Here is an 18048-nt window from a genome sequence, read left to right as displayed (position 1 = left end):
TTTGAAACAGGAAAATCCTAGCCAAAAGTTATTTTGAAACAGCACATCCTACAAGTATTTTTTAACTGAAAAATTGACTTAGAACATTTTCATCTTGCATCCTTTAACCCAAAAGGCATCAACTTAGAATGGAGCTAAAGAGAATTTTTAATGGATTGAGATTAAATCTATCATATTTACCCAGGGAAAATGCCCTCTCTTTTATTCTCAGAGAGTCTCATGTAAAAGGATGATTCAAGTGATGAGCTGCAGTGTTTTGACAAGCCCTTGGAGTACAAAAACTTGAAATCTCAGTGGAATACCGTTATATATTCGCTCGGAGAAAAGAATGCCCTATTTAAAAACTAGGACAGATCATTTTCATAGAGAAAAAGGACATAAGTGTGTGAACAGTATATCCCAAATGAAAGACTGAGTTGGAGGCACCTACCTAAAAATCAACAGGAAATATAATATAAATGGATTAAAAAACACACACAAACACACAGCAATTGATCTGATAAAAGTTGCATGCTAACAACATAGAAAAGAGGAATACTAGCCCAGGTTAGGAAGCAGTATTTCCCCCTCCCATGGCAGGACCTCTCCACTCTCTCTTGGAATCTTTCTACAGATAGGTTTTTCTATTTTCTAAGCACAATAGCAGATTTAAAGGGAATCAAAAGGCAACCTTTTATTCACAACCACCACATAATTTTAATAACTCTATACCATGTTTTCCACTATTTTCCTACAGTTGGGAATACTTTGACATTCAGCTGGATAGGGATGCTTGTCAACACAAGGGTTCTTTTCCACAGTTTTATACTACTGTATAGGCTAAAGGAGGAAGGTAGTAATAATAATAATGAGTAACAATAATAATAAATTCATACACAGCATATACCTTTTAGTGAGAACCCCAAATAATAAACATCAGTGAAGAATCAATGATTATTCTTATGTCTGCTCATTCCCATGCCCAGTTCACACATCACACCATTCACTATTTCTCCTTAGTTATTTGTTTGAATATATTTGGTATTTATTGGTAATTCCTGGGTTTGACTAATGTTTAAACTCATTATAGATTCTTGACACCCTTCATTGAAAATTTCCTTGCTCAGTGACATGACTGGAGTTGGTTCTGTTTCTCTAAGACAGAGCTATGAGGCACAGTTCATCTTCAACAGACTTCTAGCCCACCTAGGATGGCCTTTTCTATTTCTTTATTGTGAAGAAGGGACCGAGACTTTTTTGGGTTTGATATAGTAAGGCCGTTCATTGTTTTTTGAATGAATACATTACTGGGAATATATTTACTAGAAATAAAGCTGAACAAATATTTTTGCTAGGCTTGTAAAACAACCCCCCCCCCCTTGTTCCCTGTAAGTTTCCACATTGCCTTCTAAAACCAGAACAAGACAACATACATTTAAAAATAATCTCTCACCATCGGTCATTTTAAAGTAGCCCAAATACCAGAGTGACCCATACCAACTCCACCACTGTCAGCTACATGATTAGAGAAGACAAATGTACACCCACCCACATGCATGTTCTCTAGAAAAGAAACCAAGCATGTGGCCCATAGCAGCTGTCTGCACTATGCTTAGCAAACAGATTATCTTTGAAAACACATTTCGTCATGTAAATAGATTTACAGGTAATCATGCACAGTTTTCATAGAAAGACTGCTTTTCTCAGTAGAGACAAGAACATACAAATAAATAAAAATTAGATTGTTTCTTACCTTTTAGAAAGCAGGCAAAAGCTATACTGTTGGTGGGATAGTGTACCAAGTAACAGACTTTTGTACACTCTTTCTTACTGGTGGTATACAGTCTACAGGAAAAGTAAATATATAGGTATGTATAAAATAAATGTACACACAATATTCCTTTATTTTATTTTTTCCCTTTTGGAGAAGAGGCTGCGATAGAGACCATAGAAAATATGCTCACTCTTTCAGTGCGTTCAATAGCCTTTGGTAGACCAGTTCACCACAATTCAGGTACCTCTGAACATGGGAGTGCTGGTGCCTCTTGATTTAAGGCAATCGGGTTTTAGTTGCTTGAGCTGTAGCAGTTGAGGGAACCAGGTCCCAAATAAGTTATCTATCTGGTCAGAACTTTCCTTTCTTCCTTTTGCCATCCCTTTTTTTTCCCCCCTCCTTATCCTAGTCCAGCCATGCTGACCAGCTTTTATGGTTAGTCTGGCAGGATGAAACAAATAGCATAATGTTGAGAATGTTAGAGATCCAAATAAATGAAGAAGCAAAACAAAACAAAAACCATAACAAATTAACACAGCACAGGAGCATGTTCCAGAGTTTTCTAGGCATCATTACTTATGTAGGTTTGGTAACTACATCCATTTTCCAGCAATATATACATATATATATATATTTTTTAATCAAATGTCTTCTTATGTTAACAGTTCAACTTTTTATGTAATAATTACCTTCTTTGAGAAGAGCACAAGTTTTCATGTATGTTTTCCTTATAGTAGGTGCAAAAATGGTAGTAAAAAATGAAAAAAAAAAAAAAACCAACCCAGCATCAGAATACAAACTTATATTTTAAATATCTTATTTTAGATTTTCTATTTTAGGTAAATTTCTATTTTAAATTATTTCTATTTTAAATTATTCTTCTAAACTATGCTTCATCATACAGTGTATTCACAGGTCTAGTGTAGGTCTAGCCTCTATGTCAGTCAGTTAATCATACATTCCCACATCCTAGAAAGGGGGACCCAAGCTGTCCACCTGCCTGACATCATCTCTAGTTGCTACTTGTTGCTACTGACCTTTTAGAGTCTAATCTATCTGCAACCCTGCAGGTATTTGAGGACTTTGTCTGCACTACCTGGGGACATTGGCTTAGAAAATGGATGGTAGTTTAGGACAAAGGTAGCTTAGGGCTACTCATCGCTCTGCGCTACGATTCTTTACAAGGAGAGCATCTGGCCTGAAGATAATTCAAAGAATATCTTCTGTTTCTAACCAGTCCAGCTGAGGAAGGCAGCAGTTTTTATCCACCCATCCCAATAAAGACATACTGCCTCAGTTAATACCGTTCATCCAATTGGAAAAGGGTCCTAGTGGCCATCGATAAACCATGTCCCAAGCACAACAGGTCCTCTTATTTATTTAGCATCTACATGTTTGCCATGATCAGCCATTTACCAAGTCAGCAATAGAAAGTGTGGGGAAACGTGCTGAATTCAGGATGCAGATGCGAGAACCAGAGCTCGCGGTGCCCTTCTTCTTAGAAAGGAATGTTGAGAAGGCATCATGGTGGCCAGATCTAAAGCTATCTGAAGTAGGTCAGGCTCTTCTGATCCTCTAGCAATAGAAATTTTGTTCATATACATAATAATTCAACAAGTAGCTGAGCTAAGCCCTTAGAAATCCTACTGTTTTTCAATCCCAATACAGAAGCCAACTAGCACTTTCCCAATGCTGAATATCTAATGCCAGTAGTAGTAGTGTACAGATATATTAAAATTTTAAGATTTACTTTTTGTGCATTCCACACAGAAGTTTTTCTTTTAAGCAATGACATTTTGACAGAAGAAGCAACCCAAGAGGAAAACTGAGCTTCCTGGGGGAAAACTCAGGCAGTGCTGGAGCAGTTGTAATTTCTGCTCATAGTAAGCCAACAAGCAAATTCATTGTTATGTGGACATGTAGTTGTAGTAGATGAGTAGAAGCGTGCATGCACCAGATGGCAAGCTGCAATGATGGAGCAGAGCTGTTAAACACGAGAACACTCAAGGTTGAAATACATTGAGACTAAGTGTTTAGAGCAACAACAAATAAGGGGACACTGGTGTTTCATTATTTACTTCGAGCTCATCCTATAAACCCAACTTTCTCTCAGATACCCTTCCTCAGAGAACAGTGTACAGAATTTTCCCTTTGGAAAGACACATTGCTTTTTCGAGTACATGGTGTGTGCTTTTGTTTCTTTTTTCACCAGACAGCTTAATTTCAGCAAATAATTCCTTTGTTTCTGCTACCGAAGTTCAGGAATTTGAGGATACTTGAGCCATGTTTGGTATAAATAGAATATAATAATGTTCTCTCACATCAGGTAGTCTTACTGTTTATTTTCATGAATTGAATTTTTCATTACTGCTCTTTGCCTACATACATATAGTTTTGCATTACTCAGGGCTGATTTTCTGAATAAAATGACTATCTAGGATACCACTATTTCTGGATTAGATGCTCTTCTGGATCATTTGAAATAACTACTTGTATTTTTGTCTCATCTCAAATGTTTCATCCCTTTAAGCTGACTTTATCCCTGGTTACCATCACTGCTAAAACTTTGGGAGACATTTCCAATAGGTGCCCTAGATAAAGTCTTTGCCTGTTAAGACATATTAATTTCTAGAGATGAGCTTTCTCATAGAGTAGCCACAAACACAGATGGCTATTTTGAGTGAAATTATTTGAAAAAAAAAAACAATTTTTCCCCAATTAAGTAACCATATTTCAAGTGCTGACTGGCCACATGTGACTAGAACATTTCTACCACTACAGAAGGTTCTTTTGGGAAGATTTTGTTTGGATAAACTCTTTTGATTTTTGAGGGGGACCTTTGGAAGCTGGGTCAACAGAGACGCCAATGTTTGGAGGTACATGAATCTCCTCCTATGGTTAGGCAAATATCTGTTCAAATTACTTATGGTATTTTAGGGAGTGTCTACACAAAACCAAATGAACTAAGAATTTTTAAATTGTTTTGGACTGCTTATAAGACAAGGACTCTATTTGATTTCATTTTTCCCCTGAAATGTTTATTTTTGCTCTGTGTAGACACGAAAATATCATTGACAAAACCCAACAAAACTTTTTCATGGGAAGGCACCAAATGAATTCCAAATGGAATAGTTGTCATGACTGGCATAAATGATAAGTTATACGAATTTTTGAGTAAGTAAGATGAGGCCTCTACCTGGGCAGCCTTCTTTGAGCTCAAGTTACAGCTATCTTTATGACAACACAGCAATAACAATACATTTCCCAGCACATTTAACTAAAGAGTCTGAAACACACATCATTATATGCCTTATATGCAACCTAAATCATCAGTTGAGGAAGCCAAAAGAGTAATTTCTGTTTTGGAAGTATGATATGACACTTACATTCTAAGGAACAGAGGAGCAGAGAGAAGTAGGCGTGGATTTGGGAGTCAGACCTGGGTTTCAGTCCAACCTCCACTGCTAACTAGATGTGTGATTCTGGTAATGGCACTTAATCTCACTCAGCCTGGGTTTCTTCAGTTAAAAGAACAATTCTCATACAGATGTACTATGAGGGTAAGAGATCTTGCACACAAAACACTTTGGATAATGCCTATTGCAAAGGTTAGCTGATGCAATATTATTAGTAGTATTAGTGTTACTACTAGTACCAGTGTCAGTATTAATGTTAGTATTAGCATTTTACAACCATTACTGCATCCAAAATAGCTGCTGCAATTTATAATTAAATTAATAATAGTTAATTAATAAAATTAAAATTAATAATTAATAATTAAATCATTAAAATTAAAATTCATCATTAGAATTAAAATTAAATTATTAATCATTAAAATTAATAATAGTAGAAAGGTTGTTTGAAAGCTAACTATTTTTAAGTAGCAAAGTACTGAATTGTCCAAATTCACAACTTCTAACGTGGTGATTTTTTTTCAATATGTACAGACTTTTGACCATATTTTCTGCTTATTAATTTTTGGGCATATCTAGTTCAATTCTGTGTATGTGTATGGGTGCACATGCTCAGATATAAATGTAAAATACTTAATGGAATGTCTTTAGGATAAAGGCTTAATAAAATGCAAGTCTAGCAAGCGGTCCTAGAATAAAACACTACAGAACTATAAATGTGCAGGTATATTTATCAACACAAGTATGCATAAAATAGATGCTTATGCATCTATTTTCATGGAAATATTTCTTTTTGGGCATCAGCTGCATCTACCTCCATACAGACTTGAACTCTACCATCACATCCACATAACCAATCACACTAAAATGTACTTTTCTGCCTTTTAAGGAATAAAAAAGCACAGTCACAACTGATATATTATTTTCTAGATGCATAACGTTATGATACACTTATGACGTAAATATTAGTATCACCATTTTAAACACGGAGGTGCTGAGCTTTAGGATAGCTCAGTGATTCTAAAAGCCACACAGCTGGGAAGTGGAGTGGTTGGGATTTGAACCCAGGTCTGTCTCAACCCAGAGCCTCTTCCAATATCACATCAAATACACAGGATTCACTCTCCACTTTCCCTCCTCTCAATTCACCATTTGCTCTGAAGACACAAGAGCAGAGGCTATACATTCATTCCGTTTCTCCTTTCTTTCGGTGTGGTCTTTGCCCTTCCTCTTGTGTTGTCCCAGAATCCTTTCTATTAAAAGGTCCAAGTGAAGCCCACAATATTATTAACAAGCCTTTGTAACCCTGTCTACATATTCTCAATGAGTTTCATAATATTCACTCAGCCAGCTGCTTAGAAATGGAGAGGAGCCAAGATCATGGATCTTAGCACAGTATTTGTCAGGAACAAACTCTGTTGCCTTCTGCTCTTCAAAGATCTCTTTCTTACTTGCAGAGTATAAAGGATTACCTCAGAGTGTTTAGAATAGGAATTCCTTTCTGCTTGGTGAGAAGTCTTTGTCTATGACAAAATGAGTTCATAACTGAAAAATGTCTTGAAGGATTTAATGGACGACCTGAACCCCCTCTACTTTTTAAAGCAAAGTACTATGAACACTCGAATCTGCCACATTGTATTTGGAACTGGTCTACTCGTTCCTAGAAAACAAATCCTGGAAGTAGTGGTTTTAATTTAAAATGCACTCTTATCACCATATTATTAGTAAAATTGACAAGTGGGAATTCTATGTGTTTAACCTCTAGTTAAAGCGGTCTTGTTTTCTTACATACAAGTGGTATCTGTATGTCCATCTTTTTGGAGTCATTGGCAGGGGTGACTAGAGGCTACCCAGGGGTTGCAGATATGCAATGTAGCATATAAGATGTGACATTTCACCTTTAATCTCCTCCCTAATATTCTGTCTTTCATGGAATGAAACTCTGCTCTGGTGGCACAGTAAATGTCTTTCCTATGTGGGGATGTCACGACCATGGTGGTCTTCAACCTGTATACTTTGGTGTTTTCTTGTTTCTAGAAAGCTTGCTTAGTAAAGAATTATAACTTTCTCTACATTCATGTTCCAGTGTAAAGAAGTTTTACTTCCTAAGTTATTAAATATTCCAATTTTATTCACTTTGCTACAGTTCAATCAGGTATTAAAGCTTCCTTACTGGGAAGTTGTTCCCCTAACATGAGGAGACCTAGAAAGGTGGGTGACAACCCAATGGGTATTTTTCTGTCAATTGGAGGGTTTGATACCAATGAGGACGAATGAAGGAGGAGATTTCACACTTCAGAAGCAGAGCTTCTAAAAGCTTTTTTTCCCACAGGGAGTAAAAGTGAAATCGGGCAAGAATAAGACAAACTCTTAAGAGCAAAGGTTAGCATTCACCCAGGAAATCACTCCATTAAGCCAAGAATGGACACCGTATCTCTCCAAAGAAAGGCAAACTCATACCACAGTTCCTAGAGCTTCCTGATGTAGGAGGGGAAGTCGAAAGGAAAGGAAAGTTACTTACTGTTTGGGTCTACGTTTTCACAGAGTTCTGTCTTTGCCTCACCGTTGGGTCTATCACTGGGTTTGTGTGACAGCCGCGATGACATGGTGGCTGCCGTGACTACCGCCTTGAAACTTCGCTTCCGCTTCTGGACATTGAGTTCAGGGTGGAAAATGATGATGTACACTTTCGGCATGTATAGCATCCCCAGAGCCACTGACGCACTTAGGTTCATGGAGATTGTAAGTGTGGTAGTTTGTATGTAGAGCTAGGAGACACAACACACAAGACACTATTACAAATAAAATAACTGCAAAGGAAGTCTGAATACTTAACACATGACATCAAGAATGATTTTGGCTAGGAGAGAAAGCACAGCGATCCCTAGGGCCTATTCATTAAGAAAATAAAAAGGAAGTTCGTATAATAACTTGGCAAATTTATTGGAGATTTTTTGCATATATTAATTGATCGAATGCTTTTGGGTAAATCCATGTGCATGCCTGCCCTGGAGAAGACTCCTACATAGAAGTTCATACTGGTAATCAGAGTTGAAGTACTTTTGATCATAACAAAGATGTGAAAATCACAGAAATCTGTAATCTTGAGAAGGGTAGTTATTTTTTATTTTCCATATATGCACAGAAGAATTAATACTACATGATTTCTTGCTACACAAAGACTCTGGGACCTTTGAAAGTTAGGTTAATATATGCCCCTTTTGTTGTATTATTATTAATATTACTGTTCACTTTCACCATACCTACAAAGTAGTGAGTTAAGTTGCCCTGAAAAGTAAGCTTTTCTTGCTTAGTTCTGATTTACAAAACACTGATGGCAAGGACCCAAGATCTAGTGATGCTGACTCTTTTATGTTGAAAAATTGCTAATAGGGCAAAAACGTCCTGACATTTGTATTATTTGTGGTGTGGATGGTGTCTCCATAACTGTCCTTGTCTCCTTTGGCTCCCTTGAAAAATCAGTAAACAACTATTCACTTACTGTGCAGTGTGTTAAATCACTGCCTTGGTTATAAAATTGAAAAGATGTTGGTGGAAGGGCGTGGGGAGTTGTAAGATCAGTAAGGAGAAAACTACAGACAACTTGCCTTGGTCCAGTTGTGTTTATGAAGTGCCCTCTTTTGTGATCTGGAGCCCCACCCCTATATATTTAGATATGTTTGCCTTTTGCATGACTTCTAAAGGTTATATGAAATGTGAGGTGATGGACGTGTTAATTAACTTGATGTGGTAATCATTTTTCAACTATACATATATTAAATCATCACATTGTATGCCTCAAAAAGGATCATGTTGTATGAACCTGAATTTATACAGTTTTTTTTTTTTTTAGTCATACCCTGGTAAAGCAATAAATAAATGAATATATTTGTTCATTCATAAAATTTCAATTACAATAAAAAAAATGAATAGGTGCCATGACCTTTTGTGTCAGTGGAAATCCGATGATATATTTATTCAATCATTGTGTTCCATAACTAGGAACCCATTGATCAGAGGGTAAAATCCCCATCCTTAATGGAGTCTACAAGGTCCCATGTGGTCTATACCCTACCAACTTTTTCAGACTAATTTGCCACCACTTTTCCCTCACCCTTATCCCCAGGCCACCATCTATAAGGACAGTCCTTTAGGTATTGAAGATGTTGTGTTCATTTAGCTACAGAGCCTTTAATACATGTAATATTTCTTTACTTTTGTTTTCTTCTGTATGGAATGATTTTCCTCTGCTTCTTAGAACATCCATCCAAGGCTGCCCTCACCTACAGCCTCAAGACTAGGCCAGCTTCTTTACTTATACAGAGAACTGTTTTCTATGTACCATTGGCTTCTGCTGGTAATTATATACCCTTTGCTTGTAATTTATATACCCAATTATATGCCCCAATCATTTGACTGGTCATCTCTCTCTGATTAGGCCACGAGTACCATGAAGGCAGGAACAAGTATCTGTGGTATATCGTTGTGTTTGCAGTACTGACAAACAGGAGGCACTTAAATAAACAAGATAGAGGAGCTCACTTGTTTGTATAATGGGTGTCTTTTACCTACCTGTGATTCAAACAGTCTTCTCTAAACATAAGAAAACTTCATCAGACCTATTGGCTGCCTGGATATTTCTGTATTTTATTTCAAACTGAGGCTCTGATGAAGAATTAAGAGAGACTTTGCCATTTTATGTGGAAGGAATGTAGTTTTCCAAAAAACATTAATTTGAATGTGCATGTCTTTGAATGGTTTTAAGGAGCTGCCAGCGGCTAACTGTATAATACATAATGAATGTAAAATAGAAAGACAAAACAATATTGAATTAATGATCCTTTTGGTTTTGAATCAGACTGTATTTTAAAAGCTTATCTTTTCCTACTGGAATACTTCTAGACTTTGAATTCCATTCCACCATGCTAACCTACACCATTTAAGAAAGGCTTACCATGTTCACAGGCTTTAAGGACCTAAGCAATGTTGCTTCCTTCCTTCATGATCCTTGCTGTCATCCTACTGATGAGGACTTTGCAAATCATGGTTTAGCAATCCAAAAAAGATAATGATACGATTTAACCTAGGGTTTTGTTCCTGTTTCTCTGTTCATGAGCAAATTTTACAGTTGAAGAAATCATCCATAGTTTCTTTAAACATAACTGTAAATTCTGTACCTACATAAGCTTCTGTATGGGTGTGTGTCTGTGTGTGTTTACACTTTTTCTTAACAAAGCCTACTTAGCGATTTAAGACCTCAAAAGCTATGATGTTCATTTTATGGAGTGTCTGATTTCATTATTCTCAAACTGGAGCCCATTGAGACCCGATGTTTTGTGCTGAAAGTCTTACAGTCTCTCGTGACAGACACTTTAGGAGTATGTGAAAACCAACATGAATGCCACTGACCAAATTCCTGCTCCCACATTTCCTCCTTACACTGCATAATGTTTATGAATGAGTGAATGAAGCTAGCCTGAGTTCGATTCCCATTTCCTGGTTCTGTGACCTAGGGCAAAAAATTTAGCCTGTCCATGCCTTAGCTTTTGCTAAGGGGTAATATGGGGGTGATAATAACAGTACCTACCTCATAATATCGTGTTGACAAATTTAGTTTTTGTAAAGTACTTAGGATCAGACCCAGCAATACTATAAAAGTAGTTTTAGACAAGTATATACATATAAAGATATGCAGGTTTTAGTCTACAGGAATCCCAGAGGTATTGGTCCACAAAGATTCAACTCCACCAACTCCCAAAGAGAGGCCCCAAGTCACTGTCTCTTTGGCCTCTGGTGGGAGGCTCATCTTCTTACTGTGTTTATTCCACCATCAGCTTTTGGTACATTCTTTTAATAAATTACAACCTATTTTAGTCTTGAGGCTATTCTTATTTTACCTGCTCCTTACTGTAAAATACATTATCCTGTTTATTTAACCTTGGATATTTGACAATATGTTATCTTCTTTATAATTTCTTTAGCAAGGGCCCCTTTCATCAAGATATAGAGGCCCTTGACACATAGAGAGATCAAGACTCTCTCCAGGGCTGACATTCAACTAAACCTCATCCCATTCTGGCTCTCTGAGGATCATCCCCAGGGGAGCTAAGTCTCCCCACCTTGGCCAATTCTCAATGACTCAGGCCTGTGGGAAGGATGCAGATTGCCTTGGAAATTCGATGTGTTTTTATAATTAAGCCTTAATTTTATCATCACCCTAAGTGAATTTCCAGACTCTAGTTTCTGCTCCTTGGTTAAATGTGGCTTTTCTTACACCTTTCATCTATAATTCAGCTTATATAACCAAATGCATTCAGGCAAGGAATTTACAGTCAAGCCAAGAAAAGTTTTTGCATATATTCTAGAACAGTGGTTATTTTAAAGTCTAATCCCTGGAGTTTTGGGCTATAACTTTTCTCTCTGTCCATCAGTTTCCTCATCTGTAGAATGAAGACCATAATTATTACTACCTCATATGGTGGTTTTGAAGATGCATAGCATAATGCCTAGGAAAAAAGTACCCATGAAACATTAACTGCTTACTGTTATAGCTATTTTTTATTATAACCACTATTTACTTTCTGCTTAATATTTATTTAGATTAGGTTGTTGAGGTCTAGATCTCAGGATGAAGGCTCATAACCATTTCCATTTATTTTGAACTTTTGACATATGTCTTATTGATTAACTAGGTTGTAATGTCTAAAACACCAGGCCTAGTCAAGTCTGGTCTGGCTGAAATGTACCAGCAGGTATATTGTTAGAGTGTATAGGTATATGCTTAATTTAATGCCAGGCAAAGCCCACCTGAATCTTTTTCATCTTGGTCTAAATTCATTATCAGGTAAAATGCTAATCCATATTATGAGATGCCATTGTTGTTTCAGAAGATGGTGTAGCACTATGGTTACTTGAGTTCTCCTTTTCTAACTTTTATTGCTAAGATATTAAGAAATTTGGAAAGTGGCCAGATAGTGTTCATGCGCAACTTTGAAATTTGCCAACTCTTCTGTATACATTTATTTTGAGAGATTTCAAGGCAATCTATTAAAATTTGTAATAGTGACAGGCTTCAAACTTTTAACATCACAGTATTTGAGATATTGTCCAAAGAATAATGAGAAAAAGAAAGTAAAGAAAAAATTGTATAGGGCACAGAGACAGATACAAAGCTGGATTAGGAAAAACTCACTTTCAGGTTTTTGAGTTCATGGAAATACTTTCATCATTACTACTAATGTCCTTAGAAGTATATACTACACAAAGGAACTAATACTATACTTATACTAATGAATTACCAGCTTTATCAGTAAAAATACTGTATTAGAAGAAGAGTTCTAGAACTATCTGATGGTGTCAAACTGTAGACGTAAGATGAACTTAAATTTGAGAACGTAATTTCTTCAAATAAGAACAATTTAAAAAGGTGTCAAACCCATGCTGTAAATTCACGTTTATTTTCTAGAGAGGCTATGTGAAAGACTTACTTCTCCACTCTTGGTGCTTTCTTCCATGTGCTGGTTCTCCATTTTTACTGAGATACTTCCAAATGCCTGCACCAGCCCAAACACTAAGTACACCATTGTGAAGTCAGCAGACATTCTCCCTCCATCAGTTAGCCATAGTCTAATGGCGTGAGAAAGCCAATCAAGAATGAACTAATGCACTAAATATTCACTAAGTCCTTTCCCCACAATATATATTGTCCCCCATTTTCCCCTCCTCTTGTCCTTTTCTTTGCTGACCTGTTGTGCTTCTGACACCTTGTTGATACTTGATGCATCATCCAGTGGCCCCTTCTACATAAAGCCTTCCCTATATCTCCAGTCAGGGCAGTTCCCCTGTTGGCCCCATCATAGGTACAGCTCCCAAGAGCACTTATCCTGGACTGCTCAGAAAAGTATAGCCAGTTAGTTGTGTTTTAAGCCTTGTTTTGAAAATGCAAATGCATCCCTAACAGATGGATAGGTTAGGAAACAATTTGAGTACAGTACAAAGCTTGTGCATGCATAAATTTTTCCCCAAGAAACACTAGGTGAACACAGTAAACTATATCCAGCTGTACCAAGCCATGCAGGAACACACAAAATGTGTACACACACACACACACACACACACACACACACACACACCTCAAACATTCTTCTTTGTCCCTTTGCACAATTTTACAATAAATCACAAGCAGCAATGTTTCTGGCACTTCCTTCTATGAGCAAAGTTTACCTCCCTTTTCTTAAAGTAAAATGCCATATTCATTGTAATATTTATGCACTGCTTAGCCATTTAACTTGTATAAAACCATGCCACCATTTTATTAGATTTTTTTAATGTCACTGGTGATGTTTTTGAGTGTTATGTCCCTAACCCAATCTTTTCCCCATAAGTCTTGTATTTTTATTGCACAATTTTGCCTAGCATGGTGATTTTTAGAGGAGAACTGACTGGATAATAAACACAATGTCTGCTAAAAAGTGTATGCTTATTATATTCTGGTTGAATAAAAAGTTCTACACTTGAAGCAGGCATTAGGTACCATAAATTCTTGGCATTATATTGTGTTTTGAGGAAAGCTATTACTTGTAGTCTGTTAGTTTGATCACTTTTATTTTTGAAATTATTTGTGTGGCTCTGTTTCCTTATTTTTAGAGTGGAGATAATAATAGTACCTCTCTTAGCAAATTGTTGGGACCAAATTGTTGCCATTGTGAAATACATACAAGGGTATTGCATGTAGCAACCATTCAATCAAGTGTATTAGTACCACTGATTTATTAATTGACTATACCATAAAATAGTTTTCTATGTTGCATTTCTTCATATTAGTCCATTTTGTAATGACAATATTTCTTATGAAATCTGAATCACAGCCTTTTCAAGGAACAGGCATTTCATTAAGTTTGCTTCTCTTCTGTTTGAAGTATTCTCAAACTCCTGTTTTATCTTTTCATTGAATCTTTTATGAGAACTAGTAAATTCTGTGCATTCCCAAATGACAGGTGAAAATTGGGACAAGAAGGCCTTAATGGAGACTTCAGGTGGGAAGGGACAAGTTTTCATCATCCTCACAATATCCCCAAAGTCTGTGTAATAAAAATGAAACATGTGTCTGATGGAGTCCCAGAAAATAGGAAGGATACATTATTACCTGACAGATGCTTGGAACATTCATATGACTGAATTAAGTGAAAGTTCCTGGCAGTTAAGACCAGTGTTTAGCATCCTTACACCCGTACTCCTTGCTTCCTAATTAGAGTAACCATATCTTCAAGAAGAAAAAATAGCATATATTTGATGATAGGACAGGATGTTTGCAATTGGGACTTCCTCAGTCATCGGAAGGGTCAGTATACTCTTGGCTTAGTTATCAAATATTGCATGATGATAAAAAGACTCAGTATAATTATGGGGAAAAACAATTGTTTTTTGGGGTAGAGAGAGTTGTATCTTATAGAAGAATGGTGTAATAGAAAAAGTATGATCTTTCTTATATTAGAACTGATTACAAATCTTGGTCTCAGATTGTTGGTTGGTGATAGTGGGCAAGCTCCTTCACCTCTGGCAAGTGACAAGACTCAAAATTCAGACCCTAGTGATTTGTTACCAGAGTCTCTGATATACAATCCCAACAAACTCTATCACTACCATTGAGATGTTCTCACCATTTGAAGTTTAAAAGGTATCATGTGTGAAAAGTAGTGCACAGTGCCTAGAATACGGTGGGTGCTCAGGAAATTCAAGTATATACATTACAGTTGATGGCCCCATCATCTGTAGATCATTTTCATGCTATTCTCTTTACACTTCCTATCTTTGATGAGGTAATAAAGAGGGAGGGAGGGAGGGAGGGAGAAAGGGAAATGGGATATACATAAAAAGATACGCGCACCAAATAGTATAGCCACAATTTGTGGATAGGTGTCTGGCATAGAATTATAAATAATGAAGGCAACCAGATGACTATTGGATAAGACCTAGTTTTACTGTGTTTTGTTTTTGTCATTAGTATTTCTAGGCAGACATGGTATTAGATCTACACACAATTATATTCTTTATTTGGACAGACAGAAGACTAGCATTCCAGGTGAATGTAAATCTGTTTCTAGAGTATGAGATGAGTGATTGTGTTATGCTTGAAATCATCTACATCTCAGTTCTTTCCTCTCCTGCACAGAAGCCTGGTGTTGTGTCTATTCCAGTGGGATGCTATTAGTACAACTGACCACATGCTTGGGAAATTCAGTGTTTGGCTTGCCATGATATCCTCAAGAGCTCCAGGCCACCTCAATAGCCAGTTCTTCCAGGCGGTCACTTCTGATTTTGTTGGGCATAGGAATTTCTTTCCTCCACCAGTCATCTGACTCCTAAATTTTGATTTCAAGATATTTTTCCCCCATACCTACAAGGCAGATTTGCTCTTTTATATATAGCCAGTGCTGGCACGGTCCATGCTGTTGTGTTATCTAGAAGGATATTTACCATTCCTGCTGGGTTGAGAGTCCCACAACTGTTAGGTCACTGCCTTGCAGTGATATAGCATACAAAGGCAAAGCGTTTTCTCCACAGTCAGCCTGGAGAATCACACTTCTTTGAGATTCCATTGGTTCCCTTTGAACCTTTGGCCACATTCATCAAGAGTAAACCGAAAATCCTTTTTGTAGGAAGCAACCTCAAATTCTTCCTTATAATATGAAAATGCTTGTTTGTACCTTGCTGGGGTAAAAGAGGATGATGCTCTGTATTACTTTGCAAATAATGCAAGTGGATCAACAACAACAGCAAAAATGAAGTCTGGACTTAATGTATTCTTTTTCTTATTTTTAGAAAAGATTTGTTCTATTTTTGGTGCGGAGAGGGGTATAGGACAAGGGAGAGGAGACTCTCAGGTAGACTCCCTGCTGAGAGCAGAGCCCAATGAGGGGTTCGATCTCATGACCCTGAGATCATGACCTGAGCCAAAATCAAGAGTTGGATGCTTAAGTGACTGAGCCACCCAGGTGTCCCTAAAGTATTCTGTTTCTAAAGTTGTCATTAGGAGTACTCCACTTCTGTAAGTGCAAAGCTACTTTTGCAAAGCTAATCTTGCCAACTTTTAAAGTCAGCTTTATAGTTCTAAAGAACATAAAGAGTTAGAAATCAAATGAAAAAAATTGATGTCAAATTAATAGCTGAAAGAAAGAGACGATCTTTGCATTTCTTAGGCATAGTCAATGTGTTTTAAGTTGGACTTGCAAAGTGTTCATTGAAACTGGACCCCAGAGTGTCATTGACAAGAAGACAAAGTCAGGCTCTTATTAAAATAAAGTGTATTCTTATCTCAGTTTTCAAAGCCACTGACAATGGCTTTCTGTTGAACTTTGACAAGTTCTGATCATCATAATCATATCGTTTTCTCCTTTCTCTTTTTCATTCTGGCTATTATTTTGGTTGATCTTCCTCTGTTCCTTTTGGACCCTATCTTTCCCATCTTGCTGCCGAGTTGTGGTATCTTTCTTTCTGCCCTTGAAATTCATTCCCCCTTCCATTAGCTCATGGCTTTCCATCTATCATTTTTACTCCCCTGATTTTGCACTGCCTCCAGTGTGGTAGTGTGCATGTGGGTGGATGCAGGCCCCCGTACTGCTGCTATGCTGGGTAGTGCACTGTGGCACTCATTAGTGATCATGCCAAATGCTGCCCCTGGCTGATGGGCAAAACACTTCAACAGCTAGAAACCAGTCCAGCTGAATTGCCTGTCCAGAGGTAACTTAGGCTCTGAACTTCTCATCAAGGCCCTCAGCTGTTTAAGCCCACGGTTTAAGTCCCAAAGGAGCAAATAATTGCAATGAAACTTTACTCAGAAAATTACTTGCCAACAAGTAGTTGCTCAGCCTATGGCCCTAACTGGAACAGTGAGGGCTCTGAGGTTGGGCAGGAAAATAACACCTATCCTGACAAGAGAAATGTAGTAGTGAAAGGGAGGGAGCCTGGCTAAGGAGTAGGGGCTGAGTGGTTCATGGTTTTAATTCTGACTTCACAAGATCCTTTGGATTTTGCTTTTGTTTGCAAGGTCTTGTATCAGGGATCTCAAAACTGCCATTTCCTACCTACTCACTCTCTGAGCCTGTCATCTGGCCTCCATCATCCCCTGGTCTGAGTGTGTCCTCGAAACCTTCCCAGACTCCTTGTCAGACAGAAGAGTTTTTTTTTTTTTTTTTTTTTTTTTTTTTTTTTTTAAACAATTCAGTGCTAAGGATAGTGCTCTTGGGGGCTTCTGCTGTCCTGCTGCATTTGCTCAATTTTCCATCATATTTGAAGTGAAGATAAAATCCTCAACATGGCCCAAGGAACTCTGTAGGTGTCCCTTCTGTCTTCCCTCACCTTCTCTAAATCCTTCAAGTGTGCAATGCTCTGTTTACCCCCAAAGATTTTGTACACGCTATTCCATCTGCCTCAGATGCTATTCCCACTTATCTTTACCTGGCTACCTCCTACCTGCCTTTCCTGTCTCAGACTTACTTCTCTGACTCTCAGATGTAAATTGTGACCTCCTTCTCTTGCTTGCATAAAGAATGCATCATGCCCCTTCATTACATTAATCATGACTTGTGATTATTCATTCAAGTATTTATTTCCTAAGTATCTTGTCAGTAGACTCTCCCCCCGCCCCCCTGCCCCGCCACATGACAGTGTGGCCCATACCTTTCAACTTATTGTGTGTAGGTCCTAGAACATAGCATGTCCCTAATTCATAGCAGCTAAACAAAGCAATGAATATGGTCCAGGAGATAGATACTGTACAGCCAAGAATAATAAAACGTATGACTAGTGCACTGGAATCACAGTCAGGAATTCGGCATTTGGATGTAGGCTCTGCTGCTTATTAACAACGGCGGGGGTGCGGGC

General features: G+C 37.6%; 1 protein-coding gene across 2 annotated transcripts in view; it reads right to left on the bottom strand.

Moving 5' to 3' along the window:
* GRM7 (glutamate metabotropic receptor 7) overlaps nucleotides 1-18048 on the bottom strand; it is a 913283-nt gene that overhangs the window by 47250 nt on the left and 847985 nt on the right. The window contains exons 9-10 of one of the 2 annotated variants that reach the window (XM_059390206.1): nucleotides 7688-7934; nucleotides 1733-1824 (exon numbers count right to left, since the gene is read on the bottom strand). In XM_059390206.1, the coding sequence (XP_059246189.1) occupies nucleotides 1754-1824; nucleotides 7688-7934 (318 nt within the window). In that variant the 3' untranslated portion in view covers nucleotides 1733-1753. The remainder of the gene's footprint in view (nucleotides 1-1732; nucleotides 1825-7687; nucleotides 7935-18048) is intronic. The other variant, XM_059390207.1, reaches the window with a different exon arrangement.

This window comes from Mustela nigripes, chromosome 2 (genome assembly GCF_022355385.1).
Source record: "Mustela nigripes isolate SB6536 chromosome 2, MUSNIG.SB6536, whole genome shotgun sequence".
Classification (NCBI taxonomy): domain Eukaryota; kingdom Metazoa; phylum Chordata; class Mammalia; order Carnivora; family Mustelidae; genus Mustela; species Mustela nigripes.
The sequence above is the reverse complement of the archived record's forward strand: the minus strand, read 5'-3'. Positions and strand labels throughout refer to the sequence as shown.